The following is a 20764-nucleotide window of genomic DNA, read 5'->3' as shown; positions in this document are numbered from 1 at the left end:
GAGCGGAAGGATCGATTTCCCAAGCCCTGAGTTCAAGCCCCAGTATCAACAAATTGAAAAAAGAAAAGAAAAATGGAAGGATATGTGGTAAGAACAGACACTTTATTGTACACCAGGAGTGGAGAGAGAGGAAGGTGTGGCCCTGGGGGGGGGGTGACAATACTCCACCCCTCCCCTGGGCTGAGGGGTTCTGGACCCAGGGCTCTGACCAGCATGGCACACATAGACTTGAACTGTTCTAAATTTGTACCAGAACCGGAAGTGACTGCCTGGTGTGTGTGCTCGGGTCTATACAAAGCAGGGTTTTCTGTGAGAGGGGACCCTGGGCCCTCCTCTCTCAGCCTCCATCACTGGGCCCTGTGAAGGGGACTCATCTCCCACATTTCAGGGCCTAGTGGAGGGACCCAGGGGTGTGTGCAGGGTGTCAGGTGCATTCCAACCTGTTCCGTCTCGCTTCTTTTTCACAGTGGGGAGGACTCTAGCGGGGAATGTGCGGCTGTGAGGATGGGCAGAGGGGAAACTCCCTGCCGGGTAATACTGCAGGCCTGCGTGGGCCCTGGTGCCCCCAGAATCATGGCTTATGCAGGCTGACTTGGGGAGCCTCTTCCCACACTAAGCAAGCAGCAGCCCCTGCAGATTCTGTAGGGCGGAAACCAACCACGCCTATCTTACCTTGTGTGCCCCACCTGTCTGTCCCTCATCTGGGCTTCACGTGTCATGATAACTCAGGAGAGAGGGTAGAACGCTCCCTGAGCAAGAAGCTGGTAATTGAGGTTGAGGACAGAGAGGGGAGGAGAGTCTTACTGGCATTCCCCAGCTCTGCCCCAAATCTCCAAAGCAGTGGAAGTGGGGGCCCTGTGCTGGGATGTGGGGCCTATCCCATCTCTTTCCTGCAGAGAAGCGGGACTGGGGCCTCACCTGCCCTGTGACCCTACCTGCCCCTGATGGCCTGTGGAGGCAGCAAAGGTTTCATAGGACAGCGGTTCCTTTCTCAACTGTGAGAATCATCTCAAGGACAGGTATAGGGCAGAGGTGCTGTACGAAGCCATCCTCAGACATCCAGTACTTTTCCTCCCCAAGAGCTTGTGACCACAGTGGGAAAAGCAAACAGTTGCCTGGACAATTAACTTGAGAGGGGGGGCTTTCCTCTTCCCAAGGCCCTCCTTCTCACAAGAGGTATAAAGATGATGAATCACCAGCAAGAGACACATGCCTTATCCATAAAGCTGAGGAAGAGGGAAGAGAGGCAGCCTGGGCTTCCAAAAGATGGGAAACACTGGGAGGGTCACAAATCAGCACCTTACACACACTCACACTCGTGTATATACATCACACACACACACACACACACACACACACACACACACACACAACTCTGAGCCCTACAAACACACAGGAAAGACTGAGCCCAGACAAGGCCTGGCCTACAGCAAAAGGCTACAATGAACACTACTTGAGCTCACAACAAAGCAGACAGCCCCAGCTCAGCCCCCTCTTGCAGACTTGCAGGCTGGGGCTTAGCCCAGCCACGCTACAAAATTAAAAATATATCAAATATACAATGAAAATAGATCTGTACAGCACTGAGGATGAAAATAGTCCACCAGCCACAGTATAATATTGGGTTTGTCATTTCACAGCATTTACACCCACATATACAGATTGAATGTACAATAGAAATAGCATAGAGAGAAGAGGGTAGATAGGGAAGTCTTCTCCTGGGGCCTGGTTTTCCTGCTGCTAATTCTGCTTAGGGCTAGGCATGGAGCCCGGTAGAAGGTATTGTTAGGTGAGGGGGGCGTGTTGATGGTAGGTCTCCCAAAGCTCATCCCTTTGGGAGATCTGGGCTCCTCTCAAACACTGGGATAGGTGGGATTGGGAGAGCTAGAAATGAGAGGTGTGAGGGAGGGCTGGTTGGGGGGAATGCCCCTCTCCCCCACCTAAGAAGGGGGGTAACCAGAGGACCCATGGCTAAAGGGGGGACCTGAGCCTGCTCTGTTCCTCCTAGTACTGAGAGCAGTTGGGGGGGGTGTCACTAAAATGACTCAGGACCCTCCATGAAGGTGTCCCAGGCCTATTTCTTCCCTGCAAACCAGAGCTCTCAAAGATGGAACATGTCTTCCATCCATCCATCCATCCATCCATCCATCCATCCATCCATCCATCCTTCCATCCACGGACACTTATTCTCCAGTCAGGTCCTGCACTCTGAGAATAGTCGGGGGGAAGTCTTGAACATGGCGGCTGGGGGATCCTGCCATCTGCTTCAGCCTCCTGCAGGACAGAGGCTCTGTCTTGTAGCACTGTATGTGATACGGCACCACAGGCCAGGGAGGCTTGGGAAAGCTTTCCAGGGTGTTTGCACAAGATGTGTGTGTGTGCCACAGGGAGAGTGAATGGCAGCCCAGAGGAGCGCCAAAATGACCTGTCTCCCCCCAGAAACAAGGTTTCCTGGTGAAGAGCCCCTGAACTTCTAAGGGAGAATCCGCCACTAGAGGGAAGATGAGGCCCCAGGTGGGGGGAGGGGGGAGTGTGCTTCAATTGTGCTCCAAACCATCGAGATTGTGCTGGAAACTGTCAAGTTGTGCTCTGGTCCCCTTCTCTCTTGAGGAAAGAGGCAAAGGCCACCACGCTGGGGGTCCAGGCTGGGTGGAAGGGGACCAGGAGATGGCTGAACCCTAATCTAGGCGGGAAGGTTCTGGGCCTAGTTGTTGTCTTTCTAGGTGGGATGAAGGAACATACCCTAGCCACCCCAATAAGGGCAATGACCCCCAAAGATTCCAGCTAAAGCCAGGGGGCCAAGGAGGCCTCTTGGCAGCCAAGATGGATGCTCAAGCCAAAGGGTAACACCTACCCCACTAGACAGAGTTAAGAAGCTTCTGTATACCTCCTACCAAGTCTGAGCCCTGAGTCCTGGCACATGGGTCCCCCCCAGGTCACCAAGGCAGCCTCCTGGCTCAGAAGCCGCCCAGTCTGGGTTGGCTGGTGCCTCTTCCCATGATCATGTGACCACATGAGGGGACCGGTCCTCAGACCTCAAAACTGCGGGTGGCAGGTTACAGGATTCCCTATTGGGAATCCAGACCCATGGATTGTTCTGGTGACATGGCTGCAATTTGGTGAGAGGTTCTCAAGGGTAAGAAGTTGGGGATAGAGTTGTCCCCAGCCTCCTGCTCAAACCACGGGAGCAGAGTGCTGGGACTAGGGTCGAGAATGAGCGAGCTAGACCCTCTGTCCTTGGCAGAGGGCCTGACCTGGACCTGATGGCCACCATGGAGGAAGAGGGCAGGCCCAGACAAATGGGCAGGGTGGGTGGGCATGGGGGGGAAATGGACTGGTTGGGGGCAGTGGTCACAGCTCTGACTCAGGGGTGCTGGCCAGGAGGTAGCCGCTTCCATAGCGTCCATTGGGGTTGCCGCTGGTGTCTAGGGGTGATGTGCTGCCGGGTCCCAGATAGGAGCGGTGGGTAGGCATGGGGGAGGGTGCCTCGCTGGGCACCTTGCTGAGGATAAAGCGGGTCTCGTCGTTCTCTTCCAGGTTTGAGATGTCCTTCATCATGCGGCCCTTCTTGTAGGACACAGAGAGGGTGTTGGAGCCATCGGACAGCAGGCGGAAATGTCGCAGGATGAACACCACAGGGATGGGCAGGGTTGCCACGACGATGAGGGTGACCAGGAGAGCCATGGCCCAGTTAGGGAAATACAGGTAGCGCTCTGCAGCCTGAGGGTGATTGAGTGGTAAGGGCTGCTGCCGGTACAGTGATGGCAAACACCTCCCTGCCACCCCCGCCCCCAACCAGGTCTGCAAGACAGCCCTCTTCCTGCCCTCAACCATGATCTGCCATTCCTCTCCCCTCCCATCACCCTAACCAGGCATCAGCAGGTCAGTGGCTCTGGGGCACTATTGGACTTGAACTCGCCCTCATCTTGGTTTAGCTATCTCAGTCATCTCCATAGACATGGAGAGAAACTAAGGGTTTGAAAGACCTGTAGTGAGCCTCAGTTTCCCCATCTGTGCCGTAGGGATAAGGCCATTGTTCAGGGTGAATATAGAGATGACAGGTTTGGTATACACAGCCACTGGCACAGAGTTTCTGCCCTATAAAGGTGTATCCTGTTGCATTAAAGGCCTGAGAAGGTGTCCGTGTCTCTGAGATCTCTAGTCCCCACCACTTACCTCCTCCTTGATCCAGGCACTGTAGCCTGGGGGTGTGACCCCCAGCTGGATGATACTGGCTGTGGTGAGCACGGCCATGCATAGGGGAGACACAAACTTCCACATGTAGAAATAGAAGCGGTAGGGTTGGAACCCCAGCATCTCTGTCAGTTCCTGCATGAACCTGCCAGGCATAGCAGAGCGCACCTTTACCACCATGCCCCGCTTAGCCCCAGCCACCTCTACTAAAAAGCCTTCATTGACTAGTTCCTTCTAGGCTTTTCTATGCCATTCGGTTTTATTCTCCTAGGCTATTCCAGTCTATTCTTATTTTGTGCCCATATTGGGGACTTGAACTCAGGGGCTTCTGCTCCTACTTGGCTTTTTCACTCAAGTCTGACACTCTACCACTTGAGCCACGCCTGCATTTCTGGCTTTTTTGCTGATTAATTAGAAATAAGTTTCACAGACCTTCCTGCCTGGGCTGGCTTTGAACTATGATCTTTAGATCTCAGTCCTTTCAGGTAGATAGGATTACAAATATAAGCCACCAGCACCCTTTCTAGGTTTTTCCTTCAAGGCTGACATGCTACTATATATTTTGTTTTGTTTGTTTTATTGTGCCAGTACTGGGGCTTGAACTCAGGACCTGAGCATGGTCCTTTTTCACTCAAGACTGATGAAGTACCACTTAAGCCACACCTTTTTTTTTTTTTTTTTTTTTAGTGATTAATTGGAGATAAAAGTTTCTCAGACTTTCCTGCCTGGGCTGGCTCCAAACCTCAGTCCTCAGATCTCAGCCTTCTGAGCACCTAGGTTTACAGGTGTGAACCAGCTGCCTTGGCTCCTCCCAGGCGTTTTCTGTAGGCCTCACCTTCAATGCTCATAGTGTGAGGCCTGGGTGGACTCTTGGAAGCTCTGCTCTACCTCGAACCATGTTCCACCCAAGGATTTAATACAGCCCGTCAGACCTGCCCTGGGTGAGCATGGGTAAGGGCACCAGAGAATTTGTGTTCACTGGAGCACACGCTGCATGGCTCTTGACTCCCCCTACTGGAGAAGATACAGCGGTGCACCTTTTTATCATCCAGGTTTCTCACCTCAAGGTCTAGAATTGCTAAGAATCGCAAGAGGCAGGCAGGTCATAAAGCATACAACACTCATCTTTCCCTAAATTACACTACCTGAAATCAGGCAATTCAGTCTATTACAAATGTAAGCAATCATGAGTGTTAAAGATAGATAGAACTCTATTACCAATAGATGAAATCAGGTATTTTCATACTGCCTGATAGTTATTGAAGGTATCTAAAACATTCATATTCATCACTTCTTTGAAATCATGTTTGGTACTAGATCCACAAGCAGATCTTATAACTTAAGGCAATAAAAATAAAGTACACTCGCTTTATTATTCTGCATATTAAACAATAGTTTTTTATGTGATTACTTTCCTATAAAATCCTATATGTTTTATATTATGCATTTAGAACTGATATTCTGGGCTGAAGGTGTGGTTGAAGAGGTAGAGCACTTTCCTTGAAAATACAAACTCATGAGTTAAAACCTCAGTACCCCTAATCAATCAATAAAAATGATACTGTTGCCAAGTGCTGGTGGCTCACATCTGTAATCCTAGTGACTCAGGAAGCTGAGATCTGAGGATTGCAGTTCAAAGTCATCCCAGACAGGAAAGTCTGTGAGACTTATCTCCAATTAACCACCAGAAAATGGAAAGTGGAGCTGTGGCTCAAGGTGGTAGAGCACTAGCTTTGAGCACAAATGCTCAGGGACAATGTCCAGGTTCTTAGTTCAAGCCTGCTGACCTATCACAAACACATAAAAATGATAGTCTGCAAGATACGTGCCTCACACCTGTAATCCTAGCTATTCAGGAGGCTAAGATCCAAGGGTCATGGTTCAAAGCCAGCCTAGGCAGAAAAGTGTATGAGATTCTTATCTCCAGCTAACCAACAAAAAAACTGGAAGTGGAGCTGCGGCTCAAGTGGTAGAATGCCAGCCTTGAACAGAAAAAAACTGAAGGACAGTGTCCAGGCCCTGAGATCAAGTCCTAGTATTAGCACACACACCTTTAAAAAAAAAAAAGATATTCTGAGAATGGGAATAGCACCGGGTAGGGTCCATTTGCACCCAGAGTTAGAACCCCTCTAGCAGTGTCTTCCAGCCCTGGTTCACAGGGCAGACACAGGGGTGTCCCCCTTTTCATATGCAAGTGACTCCTGTGAGAATACCCCAATTCCAAGACTATCTAGGAAGTTTCAGGGTTGAGGGGTCACTGGAAGTCCCAGGCATTGCTGAGGACAAGGACAGAGTGGCCACAGACAATGCTGAGCTGAGCTGCGTTGGTAGAAAGAGCTTTGTGGGAACAGGGATTTGTCCTTAAAGGGGGGACAAGGCTGAGCACTGATGGTAAGTGAAGACCGTCCTCAGATCAGGCCATGAGACCAGACCCATCCTTACCACACCTCATCACTGAATATCTTACCCTGCCTGACTCCAAACTTGGGCCCAAACCACCCTTGGAAATCGTAGCCACTGAGATTTTCAAGTTAGTTCATTAGTTATTTTTACTATTTACTTATGGTAGTCCTGGACTTGAACTCAGAGCCTGGGTGCTGCCCCTGAGTTTGTTGTTGTTTTTCTGAAGGCTAGCACTCTCTCTATTGCCCAAACCACAGCTCCATTTCTGGCATTTTTTTGGTAGTTTATTGGAGATAAGAGTCTCACTGACTTTTCTGCCTAGGCTGGCTTTGAACCACCATCCTCAAATCTCAGCCTCCTGAGTAGCTAGGATTATAGGCGTGAGCTACTGGTGCCCAGCTACTCCATAAGTTCTTGAGGGCAGGGAATCCTGGCGTTCCCACCAAATGCTTCACAAGTTGAACTGGATTCTGGAGAGTTGGTACCTAGGACAGAGGCCAAGGTTTTTTAAGGCAATTTAGGCTGGAAGTAGACTTGAACCCAGGACTCGTAGATCCTCAGCACATTTCTTTTACTAGCTAATGGCTTATGTCAGTCATTCCCTCTTTCTAGGCTTCAGTTTCCCAGAGTCTATGGTCTGTTGCTCCATTCACAAGCAGGTCTAGAATGCAGGACCCTCCAGGAAGTCATGTGAGACTAAGCCTGCCTCCTGCCTCCTGCTTCCCCTCTCCTTCCCCCCCTCCCCCATGCCTCTTCCCATGTCTCCCTTACTTCTTGGTTCCATAGATCCAGGCCACAGCAATGTTCTCGAGGATAACGATGACGGTGAGTGGCAGGGTGGCCGAGTAGTCATCGAACATGGTGACAAAGTAGTTTCCGGAGCGCTGGACGAACAACAGCCCCACGAAGAATGCAAAGACACAGCAGCCCACTACAGAGAGCCGGGAGGCCGGAGTGGGGGCAAAGGTGCAGGGTGGGCAAGAGGCTAGCATTCCCGCTCCCTTGGGGACAGCTCTACCGGAGGGTGCTCAATACTGGCGTTCTGAGCCCCCCTTCTGGGTAGGAGGAATTCTTAAAGAAGGCCCAGATTCTCCTATCTCCCCCATCCCTGGCTCAATTCCACTTAATTACAGCATTGAACTGAAATGATTCTCTGGATCTCTGTCTCTACCTCCGTTTCCTCATTGAGAACCATAAGGTACTCCCTGCCTGAGGGTAACAGTGGGAAGGAGTTCTGCATGGGACCTGAGATATACTAGCAGGGTCCAGGGTCCAAAGGAACTGGGGCTGGAGCTAAGAGGGTGGAGCAGGGCGTGAGCCGGTGCTGAGCCCTGCCCAAGATGAGCCAACAGGGCCTCAGCCAGAAGGGCAAGTGAACCCAAGAAATAGGCCCACCTCCTGACTCGGATTGGACTCCAGTTTCCAGCTTTCTCCTTCCGGCTGTGGCCCAGGCTCACAGATAGGTCCCAGCTGTATCCCCAGACAGAAGGCACAGCCCAGGGAGAACCTGTCCACCTGAATCCCCAGTCCACCTGACTGTCCCGTACATGGGCAGCCACAGGTCTTACCTGTGAACATCTCCTTGGGCACCTTGAAGGTGTCGATGATGGGCGTGGTGATGCCCGCCATGGTTCCGATCATGCTGCCCAGACCCAGGTTGATGAGCATCAGGAAGAACATGACAGACCAGAACGGAGAGGCAGGGAAGTGTGTCATGGCCTCCGTGAAGGCGATGAAGGCCAGGCCTGTGCCCTGCACAGACTGAGGGTAGAGTGGAGAGTGAAGGTTCAAGGCCCACCCACACCCCGGAAGCCCCCTGCTTCCTTCCCTCTGCCCTTGGGGCTTTTAGGAATCACTCCTCTCTGTTTCCTAGAGAGCACCTCCCCCCAAACCTGGATCCCATTGATTGGATCTCAGCCTGTTGGTTGGGAATCCTGAGGCACCAGAATCCCCAGGTGGAATAGAAGTACCAGGAATTCCCCTGCAGGGGTCTAGGATCCACAGGTGGTACAGAGACCTTGGGGATTCATGTCTAGAAATGCCCAGCACAACCACTTCTTCTAAGATGTCTTCCTTGATTGCTCCAACCTTGGTGGCCATCCAACCTCTGAAATTCTGACAGTTGCCCTGTGGCAGCTCTTAGCGCTCCATACAGGGATTTGATTGGTCTTTGGTGAAGCTGGTCTAGGGTTTAATTAAGCCACCAGATAGCTCAAGAACAGCTTGAATGTTGGGTCCTGCTTCCAGGGCACTTGGCCACAGCACACACTCACGGCCTTACACGTTCTCCTGTGATTTCGAGGGAACACACACCTCCGTCTGAGCGTGTAATTCCTGCCAATTGGATTTGATCAAGGTTGTAGTGTATGAAAAATCTGCTATAATTCTAGTTTTATTCAGAGGAGCAGGCCATCCCAAAGAGGGTGCGGAGTGTTTATGGAACACAGAAAGGAGAGGTTTTTAATGCTGTTGGGAAGAACCCAGGCGATGGATTCCCAAATTGAGCACCTTAGCTATTTTCATTTTCTGTACCGGTACTGAAGCTTGAACTCAGGACCTTGAGCTTGCCCTTGGCTTTCTCATTGAAGGCTGGTACTCTACCACTTGAGCTACACCTCCACTTGCAGCTTTTTTGCTGGTTAACTGGAGATATGAGTGTCTCAAATTATTCTGCCTGGGCTGGCTTCAACCTGTGATCCTCAGATTCTAGCTTCCTGAGTAGCTAGGCTTACAGGAGTGAGCCACCAGTGCTTGGCTCCTTTGGTCTTGATCACCTAGGAAGGGTCAAGGATGTGGGAAGTGGCTCCTTCTGTTTAATGGAGCTCAGACATTGCTTAGAGAAGCTTCTAGTCCCATAAAGAAGGGCAAGGTTGGGCCAAGCTATGGGAGCCTGCTACAAGTGGGACCCTGTGGGTTTCTCTATCCTGTTACCCATATAATTTGACTGAACAGTTATTTTTCACCAATCCTGGAGCTTGAACTTAGGGCCTGGGCACTGTCCCTGAGCCTCTCTGTGCTCAAAGCTAGCACTCTACCACTTGAGCCACAGCGTCACTTCCAGCTTTTTCTGTTTATGTGGTACTGAGGAATCGAACCCAGGGCTTCATGCATGCTAGGCAAGCACCCTACCACTAAGCCACATAACCAGCCCTCATTTTGTTTTTAATTTCCATTTTTGGTGATAGTCCCTGTGCTTGAACTCAGGGCCTAGGTACTATCCCTGAGCTTCTTTTGCTCAAGGCTAGCACTCTACCACTTGAGTCACAGCAATACTTCCAAGTTTTCAGGGGTTAACTGGAGATAAGATTCTCACAGACTTTCTTACCCAGGCTGGCACTGAACCATGATCCTCAGATCTCAGCCTCCTGAGTAGCTAGGATTACAAGTGTGAGCCACTAGTGGATGCTTTGTCTAATTCGTCTTTGTATTTGTCCACTTAGTAGCTGTGAGATCTTGACCAAACCCCCACCTTGGCTAAAACCAAGGGATGATATTAATGTTCAACTCCTAGACCTGGAGCTGGAGCACAAAGGACAGACAGGAACACAAACCCGTGCCTCATGCATCATGAGCAGCCTCTGTTCTAAGTGATTATATATATAGCAGGACTAGACACCACACAAGTCCCCTCAATTAATAGGGAAGTTATTCACACTGACTGTCTCTGAGATGGGTAGGCCTGCCTTGGCCCCTGGTCTAGTCTTAAGCTACTTCATGGCAAGGGCTTCTGCTGACACATCTTCATTCTCTCTCTGTGTGGGCGCATAGAGGGTCCTTCTCATGACATAAACTAGTGAGTCCCTATGGGCTTTCTGAAGCCAAGCCCCAGCTACCCTGTCTCTGGGCTCCTGCCTGTCCTGGGTAGAAGAGCCTGCCTCCTACCTTGTTCAGCTCATCCTCCAGGAGGCACGCATCCAGGCCCAGGTCTGAGAAGTGCTCTTCCTTTACAGTCATGATGACGTTGTACATCTCCATGTAGTCCTTGGTGGTCAGGTGGGAGAAGTTGACATGAGGTGGAATGAGGTCCCGGCTTAGGACATTGGAGTTGAGGTACCCAAGGATTTTCTCCGCATTCCTACAGCACAATGGGGGAGAGGGTTGGGTAAGAAGGCAGGCACACAGGCAGGACCCCATGGGCCACACCTCTGAGCCTGCCCTGTGGGCCAGAGCTGGGGATACATGATGCTTTCCTAATGCCAGGCCTCTTGCCCCACTCGGCCCACCCACCCACTCCTGATGAGGTAGGCTGGGGAAGGAGGGACCAGAGAGGACAGGCCACCTACTCGACCACACACTTCTCGTTCATGATGTTGGCCTTGAAGCCCAGCACAGCAAACACCACCAGGGTAGCCAACACTGAAGTGAAGAAATTGATGAAGGACACCAGGGCAGCGTCAAAGTGGCAGTTATTGTCCTGCTTGTTGTAGCTGGAGAAGGCGATGACACCACCAAAGCCCAGTCCCAGGGCGAAGAAGACCTGAGTAGCTGCTTCTCGCCATACCTGCGGGTCCAGCATCTTGTCCAACTGTGGGAGAGAGCCATGACGGGGAAAGAGACACACATGGAAACAATTAGTATACTCAGAGCTCGGCACTGGTTGCTCACGCCTATAAGCCTGACTATTCAGGGGGCTCAGCTGAGGATCTCAGCTCAAAGCAGGCCTAGGCAGGAAAGTCTGGGAGACCAACCACCAAAAAGCCAGAAGTAGAGCTGTGGCTCAAGTGGTAGAGCACCAGTCTTGAGCAAAAAAGTTAACGGATAGCATCCAGGCCCTAAGTTCAAACCCCAGACAAGAAAAAAGTTACCATCAGGTATTTTGGGGTTCTCTATACCCCTTTTCCCCCACATCCTCAATGGAGACTGACATCATAATAAGAATGTCCTGGGCTGACTGACCCAGGACAATGCACCTAATTCATCTGAGCCTTAGTTTCCCTAAGTGCAAAACACAGATGTCAATTTCAGAGGATTGATGTGAGGTCCTAGTAAAATAAAAAACGAATGCCAAGTGCTTGCATAGTAAATTCTGTTAATTTTAGCTGCTGTCATTGCTTACCATGGAGATGTCAGACAAAGGAACATGACCAAGATCAATGCAAGTGGTTGTATCCTGCACAAGTCTAGGGAGTGACATTCTCTTAGACTAGGGTGTGAGTGGTACCTGCTAGAGTCATGTAGTCAACAGCCTGTACAACAAGATGAGCGAACTGGGAACACCAATGTCTCTATATGACCTTCCCTCCATCCCAAATAGAACAAACCCCACCTTTTGCTTCGTTCTCCCTGCTCAATCTTTCCTTTCACCCCAAAAGAAGCCACACAAATCTACACACTTCAAATCACATAACTGACACCCCCTACACACACACATCCCTCTGGACAGCAGCCCCTGCCCTAGCACCATGTCTTCAGACCTTACAAAGGCCAAGCCACCACAGCATTTGCATGGCACGACACAATTTCCAAAGCCCTTTCCGTATCTGTTTTATCTTTTACTGTTTGTTCCTTGAGGCAAGGTTCCAGCACTTCTGGAGTTTATTTCTAGTAGGAGAGGTGAGCATTGCTCAAATGATCTCATCAAGCAATGCTAAATTGCAAACATGACAAAGGGCTGTGTCAGCCAGACACTCAATGTTCTGAGCACCTGTAATGGGGGATGCAAGAAAGTCAGGAGGCGGCCAACCCTTCCCCAGGGAAGGGATCCTGGCGCTGAGATCTGACAGGTGGCAGTAGGGGCAGAGAAACCAATGTGAATAGGCGATCGAGGTAGCAGAGAGGATGATGCGTAAAGGGAAGTGGAAGTGGCCAGGGTGGAAGCGTGAGGACAGGTAGGGGAGTGCAGATGAGACGGTACCAGGATACAGCTGGGATGTGCAGGTGTGGTGGGACACAGGAGATGCACAGGTGACATGGCGTAAGTGAATCACACAAGTAAGATGGTGCAGGTGAGATGGTGCAGGAGAGGCAAAGAGGTGAGATACTACAGGTCAGATGGTACGGCTGAGGGGTACAGGTAGAGTGGGGCAGGTGGGGTCAGGTTTCTGCCTTTTATGTTGAATGCATGGCAGTGGGAGCAGAGGAAGAGGAACGTGTTAGCACAGTTGTACAGGGCAGATCAAGACGAGAGCTCGACACGGCGCCTTTCAGAGAGAGGAGATGTCAGGTAGGCAGTTGGGCAGAGAATCTGGAATTTAGAGGAGACAGCAGAGCTGGAGGAAGAGGCTGGGAGTAGCAGCTTCCTGGAAGGAGGTAAAGCTAGGGCTGAGGTTAGGAAGTGAGGAGAGGCTGGCCCCGGGCAAATCCACCTGCAATGTTTCCCGCAGGGAAGGTGAAGAACCTCCTGCCAGGAAGTGGGAGAAATGGGCAGGAAGAAAACTCAGGGAGAGCCTGATTGAGGAAGGCCAGGACGGCCCAGAGACCAGCGCTGAGAGAGGACATCAGCAGTCAGGTGGGTGTTTAGAAGTGAGAGGTCTAGCCAAGCACCAGCAGCTCATACCTACAATCCTAGCTACTCAGGAAGCTGAGATCTAAGGATCAGGGTTTGAAGCCAGCCTGAGCAGGAAAGTCTGAGACTCTCCAATTAATTAGCAAAAATCTGGAAGTGGAGCTGTGGCTCTAGTGATAGAACATTTATCCTTGACTGAAAAAGCTAAAGGACAGGCACCCAGGCCCTGAGTTCAAGCCCCAGTATTGGCACAAAATAAAATGACTCTCCCAAAAAGCAACAGGAAAGGTGGATGTTACATACACCTGACAGACTTGCTGGCCTGCATGGTGTCCTACTGTCTGCGCATCATGACAGCCCTCCTAACCACGCTGTGGAGCCTGGCTACTTCCCTCTGGCTAGATCCAGACCTGGCAGGGTTATGGCAGTCTGTGAGAGCCAGAAAAGAAAGGAGAAGTACAGGACTTTGTGAGAGCAGGCATGTTTAAGTGGACATGCTCGGGTCATGTCTCATGAGTGATGAAAATCCTCAGTGGCTCTCCTCTGACTTTTGGAAATCCCTGTCCACCTTACCACTCTCAACAAAGCCCCAGGGCCTTTCATGCCTCTCACCTTGGTCATGGCAGTTCCCTCTGCCTTGCATTCCCTTCCTCCTGCTCACTTCCTGGTGAACTCCTATTTATTTCTCAAAACCTAGCTCAAAGAGCCCTCTTTGAGGCTTATTCTGATTGCTGGTTACAGAGCTAGGCTTTGGGCTGTCACGACTCTAGCCATGACTGCCATCCTTCCAGAAGTACAAACTTCTATTCACACCTGTGTGAACAGTGCCTGATAGGTAGAAGAGCTCTGAAACAGGCAGACAGAAAGACAGACAGACAAACGCTGACCTTGTGCCTTCAGGAAGGACCAGACGAGGAACTTTGAGGTTGGATCTGCCTTTTGGGGCTAAGATGTCATCTTCTAAGGCAGATTCTTGGGATTTCAAAACTTCTGCTTTGTAAAAATAGCTTTTTTATTTGTGGTGGTCATGGGGCTTGAACTCAGGGCCTGGGTGCTGTGCCTAAGTGTTTTTGTTTTTGTTTTTGGGTCGTGGGGCTTGAACTCTGGGCCTTGGCATTGTGTCTCTAAGATTTTTCTTTTTGCTCAAGGCTAGCACTCTACCACTTGAGCCCCAGCTACAGTCCCAGCTTTTTGGTGACTAATTGGAAATGAGAGTTTCACAGACTTTTCTTGCCCAGGCTGGCTTCAAACTGTGATTCTCAGATCTCAGCCTCTGGAGTAGCTGGTATTGCAGGCATGAGCCACTATACCTGGCTAAGCATTGCTATTTTAATGCTGATTCCTCTCTTCTTTTCCTCCCTCCCTTTTTTGTAATTATTATATTTGTAATTTACATTAACCATTACCATAAGCCATACACATATGTAATCCAAGCACTCCAGAGGCTGAGGTAGGAGTTTGAGGCCAGCCTAAACTGGCCTAATGACCTAAGGAGAGCCCTGCTTCAAAAATAAACCAACAAGACATTAGCTCAGATTTTACAAAAAAGGTTCAGATTGTGAGACCCAAATACTACCATTAAATAAGGGTGTAAATTCCTGGTGACTATTCAAAGGCCATTTCATAAGCAAGGCAGACATTCCAGTAAGACATCATAGTCCCAAACTTATCAGCACAGCTTGGAGACCTCCTCAGGACTGTGGGATATACTATGATATTAGACAAAAACAAAATTGTTTCAATGTCTTTTAAGATTGTATCTATTATTTCCAGGCTTCATGGTGCATGCCTAAAGTCACAGATGCTTGAGAGGCTGTAGGTAGGAGGTCCTGGTTAAAAGCAAGGGACACTATCCAAAAAAAGTTTGTAAAGCAAAAAACAAACAAAACCAACAACAAAATCCCTACCAATACAGGGAGGTGGTCTGGAGGCCTAGATCAAATGGTAGAGGCAGTGTAATAAGCTTATGGCTATAAGATCAAACCCTAGTACCATCCTATCTGTTTACTATTGCTCTTCCATTAAAAAAATTATGGAAGCTTGACACCCATTGCTCATGTTGTAATCCTAGCTACTCAAGAGGATCTCAGTTTGAAGCCAGCCCCAGAAGAAAAGTCTGAGACTCTTACCTCCAATTGACCACCAAAAAGACAGAAGTAGAGCTATAGCTTAACTGGTAAAGCACCAACCTTGAGCAAAAACAAAAACAAAACAAACAAACAAAAACAAAACCTAAGAGACAGTTCCCAGGACCTGAGTTCAAGTCCCAGTATTGGCACACAAAATAGACTAGTAAAAAAAAAATCAAAAAGTTGGGAGGATAACGTAATGAATTCCCTTTATACCCACTCCCCAGCTTTAACAATTATTAACACCTGGCCAACCTCACCCTTTTCCATTGTACCCAATTCCCAGTCTTCATACTATTTTGAGAGAAATTGGTGGATCCAGCTCCCTTTTCGAGGCTCCCCAAATCACCTGCAGCCATACTTGTCTTTGAAATGATTGTGTCTCTGTTCCCCTGCTTCCAGCCTGCACTGGAGGGGTTCTCTCACTGACAGAGATGAACAGATACACAGTGTGAATCTGGGGGTAAACTGAGCCAGGCTCCTCCAGTATGGAATGCTTGATGTTCTTTGAGTTTTAGAAGACTCTTAGCTAGGCACTGGTGGCTCACACCTGTAATCCTAGCTACTCAGAAGGCTGAGATCTGAGGATCACAGTTCAAAGGCAGCCCAGGAAGAAAAGTCTGTGAGACTTTTATCTCCAATTAGCCAAAAAAAAAAAAAACCCACAAAACTCAAAACCAGAAATGGAATTGTGGCTCTAGTGGGAGAGTTCCAGCCTTGAGTGAAAAAGCCAAGGGACAGCACTCAGGCTCTGAGTTCAAGCCTCACTACCAACACACCCACACAAAAAAGTGCCAACCCCTGTCCAGACTCGGGGTGCCCCACATCCTTTCCAGACATGAGGACACAACTGCAAGAGGAAAGAGAAATCAGCTCTCCCTATTCAGTGCCCTCTCCCACTCCTAAAACAGCCATGGCTTCTTTCTGTTCTTTGGCACAGTGGCTGAGTCATTCTCACATCGAGGGAACAAGGTGTTTCTCAGCCTGTGACTCATGGACATGAAGATGCTTTCCCAATCCACAAGCAGCTGCTGAGCCCCCGCTGAGCTGATGGGACAGCAGCACACACCCTTACTCTAGCACCACTATGGCACCTGCCTGCACAGAGCCAGACAGGCCATGAGACACCAGATGGCACTGGAGTGCCGAGTTTGCACTGCCCAAGAACAATGTCACCTTCACAAGAAACAAGGAGGATGATTGCTAATGGTCCTGTGTGTCAGCAGCAGCTCTATGAGCTCCCCTGACTTCCCGTGAAGACTACCTTCCTCCACCCCATCTCACAGCTGTGGAAACAGCTGCTGCACGATGAACTGGGATCTGAACCAGATCACATGGTTCTTTCCAGTCCCAAGGCCAGGCAGCCCCTCCCTCTTGCCAAGAGGCCATGGCCCCAATGGTGGGAATCAAGAAGTTCCACCATCTGGGTGCCAGTGGCTCACACCTGTAATCCTAGCTACTCAGAAGGCTGAGATCTGAGGATCGTGGTTTGAAGGATCCCACGGAAGGAAAGCCCATGAGACTTTTATCTCCAATTAACCACCAAGAAGGCAAAAGTGGTGGTATGCCTCAAATGATAGAGTGCCAGCCTTGAGTGAAAAATCTAAGAGACAGTACTCTGGCTCAGAGTTCAAGGTCTAGTACCAACACACACACACACACACACACACACACACACACACACACACACACACACACACACACACACACACACACACACACACACACACACACACACACAGAAGTTCCACCACTAAGCTCTATTCTTGGGCCCTTGGAACTTGCTGGGCCCAGAGTTAACAGAAATAGTGGTTCTGTTCATTCCTATGCTTTACTTGGGGAGCCCAGATGCCCACTTTCTTCTCCAGATGTAATCATACCTATAGCACCCCATGTAAGCCTCTAGAGACACTGATGTGGCTACAACACCTATATATACATATGTATTACCATATACACATGCATATGTGTGTGCATGCATATTCCTGTCTACTGTACTGTCTACTTAAGAACTGTCCATGGAGCTCTCCTGGAATCTAGGACACCACCTTGTCTTCAGGCTAAATACTTTCTCAGTATGCTAAGCTGGGATCACAGAGTTCCCAAGCTCCAAGCAGGCTGCCCTGTTTGCTTCTACCCACTCTCAGCCTTGCCACACAGCTTGTTCACTCACCTTGAGAAATTACATAATGCTAAGAAGCTTGAGTGAGCCAATGTATGCATCAGGGCACCATCCATCCACTGTAAAACACCTGACTTAACTGGGTGCTATTGACTCATGCCTGTAATCCTAGTTACTCAGAAAGATTGAGATCTAAGGATCACAGTTCAAAGCCAGACCAGGCAGGAAAGTCCATGAGACTCTTACCTCAAATTAACCAGTAAAGAGTCCAAAGTGAAGGTGTCGCTTAAGTGGTAAAGTGCCAACTTTGAACAAAAAAAGCTAAGGGACAGTGTGCAGGCCCGGAGTTCAAGCCCCAGTACTGGCACCAACAAGCAAACAAAACTCCTCACAGATGGTGGGAAGCAGCCTGCTGTCAGAGAAGTTGGAGAAGGAGAAGCTGCAACCTGGATCTCGGAGGGGTTGGTTCTGGACAAGCAGCCGAAGTCTATGTGTTCCCCAAGCCCTGGACACCATCTGGCCTTTAGTGCTGCGCCTGCCCCCTATCCCATGCTCTTTCACAATGGCAGCCCACATTCACTTCCTAGGATCTCCACTACCTCCTCCATCCTCACTGACAGCCACCTCACTTCCTTCACTGCTGAGACCCCTCCTGACAGCCCCTCACTGGCCAGCATCATGCATGGACTGCCCTTTCCCTCCTGCTGAAGACCAACTGCTCCATGCGGGCTCTCAGCCTCTCCCAGATGCTACCTCCACAGTAACGTCTGTCTCCTCCCTCTTTAGGGATTTTAAAATATACTCAGTTCAATGATTGTGTGTGTGTGTGTGTGTGTGTGTGTGTGTGTGTGTGCGCGCGCACACACACACATATGTGCACGCTCACATGATGGCATTGGAGCTTGAACTCAGGTCCAGGGAATTCTTTTGTTTTTTTTGGGGGGGGGGTCCGGTTGTGGGGCCTGAACTCTGGGCCTGGTCACTGTCCCTTAGCCCTTCAGCTAAGGCTAGCGCTCTACCGCTTGAGCCACAGCACCACTTCCGGCTTTTTTCTTTTTGCTTATGTGGTGCTGAGGAATCGAACCCAGGGCCTCATGCATGCAAGGCAAGCACTCTACCACTGAGCCACCTTCCCAGCCCCAGGGAATTCTTACTTAGCTTTTTTTGCTCAAGGCTAGCACTCCACCACTTGAGCCATAGCTCTACTTCTAGCTTTTTGCTAGTTAACTGGAGGTAAAAATCTAACTTTTCTGCCCAGGCTGGCTTTGAACTCTGAACCTCAGATCTCAGCCTCCTGAGCATTGTGGATGTGAGCTATCAGCACCTAGTAAAATGATACTTTTCTTTTTCTTTTTCTTTTTTTTGTGCCAGCCCTAGAACTTGATCTCAGGGCCTGGTCATTGTCCCTAAGCTTTTTTGGCTCCAAATGATCACTACCACTTGAGTCACAGCTCTATTCCAATCTTTTTAATGATAAGAGTCTCATGGACTTTCCTGCCCTGGCTGACTTCAAATCTCCAGATCTCAGCCTCCTGAATAATGAGGATTACAAGCATGAGCCACCAGCTTAATAATTCTTAATATAGCATATACAGTTACCAGTTATCAAAATAAATTTAGAGCCTCTTCACTTCAAAAGGAAGACCACTAGAATGTCTCCTCAACACCCTCTCAAGTCTAGCCCTAAGCAAGCACTCTACTATTCTCTGTCTCTAAGGATTTGCCTGTTTTGTGCATTTCATATAATTGTAATTATACCCAGTGTAGGTTTTAGGGTCTGGTTTCTTTCATTTGGCTTAATGCTTTCAAGGCTTTTCACATGCCTCTTCATTCCTATTTTGGGCTGGATAATATTCCATTTTATGGAAATACTATCTTTTGTTTATCCATTCATCAGCAGATGGACATTTGGATTTTTTTCTGCTCTGGGGCCACTATGAGTAATACTGCCATGAATTTTCATGTTCAAATGAATGTTTGTGTCCACATATGTTTTCAGTTCTCTTGGGTCTAGGCCCGGGAGCAGAGTTGTTGGATGATATGCTAACTCAGTTTAACCTTCTGAAAACCCATCGGGCTGTTTTCCAAAGCTATTGCACCATTTAAACACCATCAGCAGTATACGCTGGACTCTTTTCAACATGATCACAAAATTCTGAGAAATACCTTCGACCTCATGGTCCTCTCTAGTTACCACCTCATCTCCCATTTCTCTGTTTCTCCTTATGTCTCTGATTCTTCATCTTGTGTTTCCTTTGCAACCCATTACTACTAGATTTTGTCCCCAGTCCTCTACCGAAACAGCTTTGTCAAGGTCTCCAGAGATACCTCACTGTCAGATGATCCATCACTTCTTCAGCCATTCTCAAAGCATTTTCTCCATTCTGTCTCTCTCAATGGATTCAACTCTTTCCCCTTCTTCTTCTTCTTCCAGCACTCCCTCCCCAACTCCTGTTCCCTGACAGTGCCCACCCTCCAAGTGATGATAAACCAATCCATGACCTGCAGTTCTATTACCCTGGCCTCTCTGATCTGTACTCCAGACTCCTGTCCAACTACTTGCTAGTGCTTCCACCCACCTGATGTTTCAAACTTGCCATACCCAAAGCAATCCTCCAGGTGCCCTCCCCCAGATCTTCTTCCCCCACCATCCTCCCTCATCTCTCTAAACATCAACCCCAGCCTTCTGGTTGCTTAGGTCATAGACCTTGGAGTCACCTTTGATTCTTCTCCTCCTCACACATCTCACATCCAAGTAACAGCAAACCCTACGCCTCTATTTGCTAAGTGCATTTTCAACCCAACCACCCCTCATCACCACCTAGCCTCACCCTTACTCATCTCTCATCTGAAAATCCTCCTCAACAGGTCTCTATCCTCTCTGTATCCCCTTAGGTTCAGATTACTTGCTCATGGCTGGCCCTCTACCACTTGAACCATTCCTTTAGACCTCCTTTTTGCTGGTTAATTGGAGATAAAAAGCGCTCAGACCTACCTGCTCTGCCTGGCTTCAAACCTCAATCCTCAGTTTTCAGCCTCCTGAGCTGCTAGGATTACATGTGGGAGCCACTTGTGCCCAGGTTGATGATGAAAAGCTTTAGAGTCCATAGAGACCTCCAGGTTCTCCCAAATGAGTTATGAGATGCCCTGGTCAAAAATATCCTTGGATCAGGGTGCCCATGGCTCACACCTTTAGTCCTGGTTACTCAGGAGGCCAAGATCTGAAGATCATGATTTGAAGTCAGTCCCAGCAAGAAAATCCATGAGACTCTTAACTCCAACTAACCACCAAAAAGCCAGAAGTGAAGGTGTGTCAAAAGGGGCAGTTCCTAGCCTGGGCAGCTGTGGGCAATGACCTGGCAGTCTATATCCTATATTCTAGAAGAAGTGAAGTGGCTTTCAGTTCTGGTCTGAAACAGTCATGTCTTTCAATGGTTCTCTATCTGAAGTCGATTTCTGGTCCTTCCTTTC

The 20764-nt window shown here is 49.2% G+C and overlaps 1 protein-coding gene across 1 annotated transcript in view; it reads right to left on the bottom strand.

Annotated features, from left to right (window-relative positions):
- Positions 1–83: 83 nt before the first annotated feature.
- Positions 84–20764, bottom strand: part of Slc6a17 (solute carrier family 6 member 17) — a 53467-nt gene continuing 32786 nt past the window's right edge. The window contains exons 7-12 of the mRNA XM_070006255.1: positions 10881–11122; positions 10480–10672; positions 8166–8358; positions 7369–7528; positions 4177–4339; positions 84–3720 (exon numbers count right to left, since the gene is read on the bottom strand). Coding sequence (XP_069862356.1) covers positions 3352–3720; positions 4177–4339; positions 7369–7528; positions 8166–8358; positions 10480–10672; positions 10881–11122 — 1320 coding nt within the window. The 3' untranslated portion in view covers positions 84–3351. The remainder of the gene's footprint in view (positions 3721–4176; positions 4340–7368; positions 7529–8165; positions 8359–10479; positions 10673–10880; positions 11123–20764) is intronic.

This window comes from Dipodomys merriami, unplaced genomic scaffold (genome assembly GCF_024711535.1).
Source record: "Dipodomys merriami isolate MVZ:Mamm:240054 unplaced genomic scaffold, mDipMer1.0.p SCAF_7, whole genome shotgun sequence".
In the NCBI taxonomy this organism is placed as follows: domain Eukaryota; kingdom Metazoa; phylum Chordata; class Mammalia; order Rodentia; family Heteromyidae; genus Dipodomys; species Dipodomys merriami.
This window is presented reverse-complemented; position numbering and strand designations above follow the sequence as displayed.